At 43.4% G+C, this 7477-nt stretch overlaps 1 protein-coding gene across 1 annotated transcript; it reads left to right on the top strand.

The window, feature by feature from the left end:
- Nucleotides 1-588: 588 nt before the first annotated feature.
- On the top strand, nt 589-7204 carry LOC121874148 (splicing regulatory glutamine/lysine-rich protein 1-like). The gene is made up of 2 exons (XM_042378118.1): nt 589-656; nt 6556-7204. The coding sequence occupies exons 1-2, from the start codon at nt 589-591 to the stop codon at nt 7202-7204; spliced, it is 717 nt and encodes a 238-aa protein (XP_042234052.1).
- The last annotated feature ends 273 nt before the right edge of the window (nt 7205-7477 follow it).

The following is a 7477-nucleotide window of genomic DNA, read 5'->3' as shown; positions in this document are numbered from 1 at the left end:
TAGTGATGGTGAGGTTAGTGATGGTGATGGTGAGGTTAGTGATGATGGTGAGGTTAGCGATGGTGGTGGTGACTTTAGTGATGGTGAGGTTAGTGATGGTGATGGTGAGGTTAGTGATGATGGTGAGGTTAGTGATGGTGATGGTGACTATAGTGATGGTGAGGTTAGCGATGGTGATGGTGACTTTAGTGATGGTGACTTTAGTGATGGTGACCTAAGTGACGTCTATGGTGACTTTACTGACTGCCTGGGGGTTTAACATGTCTTTAGTCCTGTGAGCTGAAATATTTATTCCAACACTACAACCAGTCACCATAACCTACCATAAAAACTCTCTACGTTAAGCATAAAAAAAAATCTTATACCCAACCCTACAGCAGTCCACCCAGCACCTGTGAACGGGAACCTAACTTTACACTTGGGGAATTATAGGCGGTCGAGTGCAGTCCCAACCACCCAGCCATAAACAGATCTCTGGGACATATTTCTACATATCATCGAGAACATAAATATAAAAAAAATCTCTCCTAGAACCCCAGTCTAGCCATAGAACCTCTTAAGGACTCGAGGTTCTGGTAAAAAGTCAAGATGGCCGACAAGATAAACCAATTAATTGAGAGTAAAGGATTGAGAACTCTCGATTTGTGGGCAATACGGTGAGGTATAAAGGTTAACTGTAGTTTAACTCCTTATCTGACCCAATAAAGTCACTTCGACGCCAATTGGACCACCGTATTCACATCCTTAGTTAAATTAAGCTGTAAAGTTCATCCCACATGATTAATTTAAAGTAAAAAATAACTTTCATAACCTTTGATAATAATAAAAAAAAATTACGTGCAATCAGGCGTCAGACGATGTATGTGAAGCGAAAATAAATTTGACGTATTACCTTCTGATAACCTGAGACCCGCTGCTTAAATTTCCAATCGGTGTGGTGGTGGCGGCGTGAGGCACCACCTGGCCGGTTCCCTGAGGTATCTGTTATCGGTTAGTTATGCTCACGGGCGTCGCCGATCACCAGGAAGCTCAGATAGTCAACAAAGTATTACACCCAGCGGCCATGATTAATTTTTTCTGGCGAACCTTTTGTATTGGGGGGAGTGTTGGGTGAGGTGGTGATAAGCTGGTGTGTGTGTGTGTGTGTGTGTGTATGTGTGTGTGTGTGTGTGTGTGTGTGTTACGAGAGCGGTGGTAGGGTTAGTGGAGGTGGAGATATCACAAGTAAGAATGCTAATATGAATACACACACACACACACACACACACACACACACACACAGAGCCATATTTAGACAAAACACTAACAAGAGCCACCATCACCTCTCCTGTGTCTCGCCCATAATACCCACTTGACACACACACACACAGACTTCTCGCTCTTTACTGCCCATCCTGAGTCCATCTTACGTTTATGCTACGTTCATCTTACGACCCTTAGAGTCCATCTCACCCCGCCCGCTCAAAGCTCCTCGACACCCGTAATCGTCGACTCTGCAAAAATCTTCCGCCATCATGTAGGCTCTTGCCTCCTCGATCAGGCATCATATTCCCTCGTCGATAAGAGCATCAGATCCTCCTCCTGCTCCTCCTCCTCCTACGATCAGCATCGGAAACTCCCAGATAAAGCACCGGATCCTCCACCTCGATAAAGCATCACACCCTCACCCCCCTCCTCTTCCTTCGATCAGCAGCAAAGTCTCCTTGATAAAAGCATCGTGATCCTCCTACATATAGAATCAGATCCTCCTAGACAAGGAATCGGACCCTCTTAGAAAGGAATTGGAACCTCTTATATAAAGAATCTGTCCCGCCGATATGAAGGTTTTAAGAGGTCTTTTGTTGCGAATATGACGCCACGCTATGATGCTTACGCTACTTATTGTGTATTGATATTAAGAGGACCAAGTGTTGGGTGGGCGAGGGTGTGAGCAGGCGGCGGCGGGAATATATTAAAAGACATTTTTCAGAATTTGGGAGATAAGGTGATGAATTTTACGCGGGAACCTTGGCCGTGCTCACAGGCTCACTATCTGTCGTCCATCAGGGTTACGACGAGTGCATAAATCTACGTTGTTTCTTATAGAGATAAACGTTTATATGACCTTATTCTAAAATTTTGTTCCTGATATCCATAAAATCCCATGTCTACATTTCCCACGGTACTTATGTATACAACACCCATGTATACAAAACGTGTTGAATTACGTATTTTACAGTAAACCATTTTAAGAGCCAATTCATCATCTAGACAAATACTTACAGTGAGTTTATATTAACCAAACACATCAAGACTTCCATATAAATTTACCTGTATAAAAATCACCACAACGAGGGACACAAGTGGTCAAAAGTGGAGCCATTATCAACCCACTGTTAAAAAGGAGCGACTCATCAGGTGGACCAGACTGAGTTGACGAGTTAACACAATCATTGTCATCAAGTAACCATTATAAGAGTGTGTGTGTTTCCTTGGGCTGTCATCCACATATAAGTCTCATTAGTATTTCGCCTCAGTGGTCAGGGTACTAGCGGGGTCAAGACAATACGATGCCTCAAAAAAAAAGAAATATATATATATCCCTCGAATAAATATTGTAAATCCTTAGAGAAAATATATTGTTTTTTTTTGCCCTTCCTCTGTTCTTGTTGCTGTGGTTTAGTGTGGCCTCTCTGCTTTATTGTGGTTGATGTTATTAATTATTTTTAGACAGACCTCTTCCCCCTCTAACCTCCTCCCCCCCCATCACCCCCCACTCTAACTTACTCAATTTTTACCCATTCTACCCCCTGCTTCTATCCCTCCCCCTTTCTCTCCCTCTTGGTAGTGCCAGTACCTGACACAAGCACTATCACCACCATCACCACCATCACCCAAACCACACACTACAGCTCCCTATCACCACTACCACCACCACCACACCACCTACCCAGCAAAGGGACCCCCACACCTCACTTCAGTACCCACTTAGGCCAACCAGTGTCTCTGCTATGACTTAATCTAAGGCAATATTGCAAAAGTGTGTTTATGCAAGTGCAATATCAGGCAGCGTGTGTTTTTTTTTTATTTATTTTTTTACTTCAAGCTGTTAAGATGTTTGTCACCGAGAGTATTGCTTAGGTCCAGACTCCTCCTCTCGCTGTGATGTGTATTTGCAGTTTAATCTTACAGTTATTGCCTCAGGGATTGGAGGTTTATGGTGCTAGGGAATGGATTTTACTGGTTTAGGGATTGAGGGGTTTATAGTTTAAGGGATTAGTTTTAGTTTTAAGGGTTGGTTTTTTAGGGATTTTAGGGATTGGTTTTATGGTTCTAGGGATTAATCTTATAATTATAATTTCAGGGTTTCCATCTATCTCTCTATCTCTATTCCCTATCTTTATCTACCTATCTACCTATCTCTATCACCCTATCTTTACCTATCTCTATCTCTCTACCTGACTACTTACCTATGTATCTTCCAACTATCCCTATCTCTACCTACTTGTCAATCTATCTACAAATAATCATCTAACATAAACATTGCAAAAAACAAAAAACAAAAACAAAAACATAAACATCCTGCTGACTCACAAATAAACATTATCTATACATATAAACACAAACAAATACTCTCATAGATAATGTTTATAATGTTTATGTTTTGAATTTTGTAACGAGACATTGTGGGAATGTTTCTTGTCAAAGCTGAATTATTAAAAAAAATAGATAATTAATGTTTTTGTCAATTAATGAATATTTTCGCTAATGAGGAATAAAAAAAAATTACCACATCTTTTTTTTTAAATGATTTTTATTAATAACAATACTGATAAGTTATCGTACTCGTGGTGTCATGTCGTATATCAAGGTTAAGTTATCGTATACAAGGGTTAAGTTATCGTGCACAGGGGTTAAGTTATCGTATACAAGGGTTAAGTCATCGTATACAAGGGTTAAGTTATCGTACACAAGGGTTAAGTTATCGTATACAAGGGTTAAGTTATCGTACACAAGTGTAGCGTAAAGCTGTCGCAGAGGAAGGTGGGGGGTGTTAAGGTTATCCTGGAGCCAGCAAAGCAGTACGACCAGTCAGCCAGCAAAACGACTCCTTTCCACAATACGACCCGTTAGCTACTCAGGGTCGTAATCACCACCAATTTTCAGGCCAGTTGTTGTGTCGGCCATTATGGGTATTGACGACCTACTCCAAAACCCCTTCCGCCCCCTTTTCCATTAATTCTGTTCCCATTTTACCCTTTTCCATTACTTCCCGTTCATCTTTCCCATCTCTCCCCCCCACACCCTTTGTATTATTCATTCCACCTGTTCCATTTCTCATTTTTATTGTTCATCCCTCCTCTTCCACCTGTCCCTTTCCATTACTCCCCATCTTTCCCTTTATCCTCTCCCTCTCTTTCTATAGTCAGTATGTTCGACAATTTTCCCTTTCCACATAACCTCCCTTTCACCATCTCCCACAATCCTTCTTTTCCACATTCCCCTATCCCTTCCCCTCACATCCTCCACTCCACACCCCTTCCTCTCCACAACTCCCTTCCCTCCTACACCCCCTTTCGTCCTCCTCCTCTCCCATATCCCCCTCCTATCGCTTATATCCTCCTTCCAAACCCGCATCCTCCTTCTTCCTCCTCCCATATTACCCCTTCTCCACATCCCCTTCCTTCCTACCCCCTCCCTCCTCCCATCCCACATTTAATTACCAAAAAATTAATTAACCTTCCATGCTCACCCACAGCTTCAGTGTCCAGATCAGCGCCACGATTCTCAGTAACTCTTGCGTTAAATATTTTCTGGCAACAAAAGGCTGACCCACCAGGAAGGTATCTTGAACTGCCCCACTTAAGCTACCACACAATAGAAGCGAATTTAATGGCGGTAATATTGTACCCTGATTCTTTTATACCTTCCACCGAATTGTGAGAAAAATAAAAAATAAAAAATAAATAAATAAAATGATAGTCTATGAATCTTTAAGTATCGGGGTTTCTATCTCAAATCTGAGGTTGTAAATGGCGTCAAAAATGCTCTATGACTTTACTGTCTAACCAGATGGCTTCCCTCCTCCTACCTAAAGCAAGAGAAATTATACCCTAAAATCTCTGTGAATGTAACGTCTAATCTCTCACCTTACTAGCGATAGAAATAACGACGAAGGTAGACTGAGAAATAGTGTTGCTCGGCATTTCTCCTGGTCCACGTCTCAACATCACCATAGAATATAGTTTGAGTAATAAAGTTTTTCCTTTATGGTGGGGCGAGGCCTTTTAAAAAACTCCTGCTGCCATTTACTCGGCCATTTGAAGGGTTATTGAGAGTATCTGTTCCAAGGTTTATGGTGATTTTTATGTAAATTTACACTATAAATGTTTATTGTTTACTGGAGATTGATTCGTGTGTGTGTGTGTGTGTGGAAGAGAGGATGTAGCGCACACACACGCACACGCACACGCACACGCACACACACACACACCCACAAGTATAAAACAGCATCACGTCGCCTCGCCAGCAAGTCGATGATTCAGACGTCGTTAGGATTCAAGATTCGGTGATTCAGACGTTGTAGTGATTCGTGATTGGGCTGAGAGGGATGGATGGCCGAGAAGAGCTGCTGGAGATTAGAACAATACCCAATCAGCCATCAGGACAAGATGGCAAGACTCAGCGCTCAGATGGAGAGGGAGGGAGAGCTCTCACCCCTCTCTCACCCACTCTCTCACCTCTCACCACCACGGGGGGAGGGGGGAGAGGGGGAAGTGGGGGGAGGGTCATAGTGGTAGAGGAGTTGGAGGACTGAAGAATAGAGAAAGGAGAGTGAAGGAGGGAGAGTGGAGGAGTAGGTGGGGGATTGAAGGAGGAGAGGGTAGAGATAAGGGAGGGGTTAGGGAGGAGGGAGGGAGGAGATAATAAGAGGGGATGGTAGATGATGGAGGAGAGAGAAGAAGAGAGAGGTTAGATGATAATAAAAGGAAGGGTAAACACTGTGGCAGGGAAGGCAGGAGAGTGGCAGGGGTGGGGAATATGGTAGGGGGGAGGCAGAGGAGGCAAAGGGTGGGGGGGGGGACTGGAGGTGAGGAACGGTGACCAGACAACATTGGCAGGGGTGAGTCGGGCCAAAGAACCGCACGGTGGAAGAATGACAGGCCAGAGGGTGATGGAAGAGGGAGAGAATGTAAGGAAGGGAAGGACGTAGGAGGGGTAGGATGGAGAGACAAGAAGAGCAGGAGAGGGAGGATGGACAGGAATTAAGAGGGTCGGGAAGGGGGAGAAGGGAGGAAGAGCAGAAAGGAGGAGGAGGAGGGGTAGGAGGTGATGAACGGTGAGAGAGATAAGGTCAAATGCCCATCGAGCCTCAATCAACCAGGTGACCAAAAGAGGAAGAGGAGAAATGAGACAATAAAGGAGAGAAACGATAATGTAGAGGATAATGCCAACTAAAATAAAACACTAAAGAACGAAAAGGAAGTAGAAATAAATGATGATTAATCGAATTGTTGACGAAACTTAAGATGATAAAGCACTGGATGTCACACGTAAACACAAACACATCTGAAGCATAAACTTAGCCTCACCATCAAGAACAACCAACCAAAAAGACAAGCAAAGTGAGGCAAGAATCAAGCAAAAAGACAAGCAAAGTGAGGCAAGAATCAAGCAAAAAGACAAGCAAAGTGAGGCAAGAATCAAGCAAAAAGACAAGCAAAGTGAGGCAAGAATCAAGCAAAAAGACAAGCAAAGTGAAAGAATCAAGCAAAAGACAAGCAAAGTGAGGCAAGAATCACAAAAGACAAGCCAAGAATCAGCAAAGACAAGCAAAGTGAGGCAAGAATCAAGCAAAAAGACAAGCAAAGTGAGGCAAGAATCAAGCAAAAAGACAAGCAAAGTGAGGCAAGAATCAAGCAAAAAGACAAGCAAAGTGAGGCAAGAATCAAGCAAAAAGACAAGCAAAGTGAGGCAAGAATCAAGCAAAAAGACAAGCAAAGTGAGGCAAGAATCAAGCAAAAAGACAAGCAAAGTGAGGCAAGAATCAAGCAAAGACAAGCAAAGTGAGGCAAGAATCAAGCAAAAGACCAAGAAAGTGAGGCAGGAATCAAGCACACCCGAAGCACAATTAGCGTCAACCATGAAGTGCCACATCAGTAACAGGAGGACACGTCTCAGGGCCCCAGTCTTCGCCACCTCTCAGGATCTTCCAGTGAGCTGAGAACGAGTTTTTGTTGAGGTCAGCTCTTCTCTCAGGGACAAAGCCTCTCACTTATTAAGACCAGACTTCCAGGTTCCCCTCAGCTGTTGCAGAATCCCCTCGCCTGAACGTGTCCCATGATTCAACAGAGTCCTTGAAGGGGGGAAAACTGTACACCAATCTAAGAGTCGGCGGCGCCTCCTTCAGTATTTCACAGGAAGTCACAGATGGATTCCATAATGAAGGCAAAAAAAAAGTTGTTGTTTATTTATACTTGTAGTGTGAGGGTAGTGC

Source organism: Homarus americanus, unplaced genomic scaffold, assembly GCF_018991925.1.
Source record: "Homarus americanus isolate GMGI-L3 unplaced genomic scaffold, GMGI_Hamer_2.0 scaffold49667, whole genome shotgun sequence".
Taxonomy (NCBI): domain Eukaryota; kingdom Metazoa; phylum Arthropoda; class Malacostraca; order Decapoda; family Nephropidae; genus Homarus; species Homarus americanus.
Note: the sequence above shows the minus strand (reverse complement) of the source record. Positions and strands in the feature narration are given on the sequence as shown.

Bases quoted from the DNA above. Each gene is read 5' to 3' on its own strand.
- LOC121874148 (XM_042378118.1), top strand. From the start codon at position 589: ATGGCCGACAAGATAAACCAATTAATTGAGAGTAAAGGATTGAGAACT. The intron at 657-6,555 runs GTGAGGTATAAA...ACACATCTGAAG, and splicing joins CTCGATTTGTGGGCAATACG to CATAAACTTAGCCTCACCAT.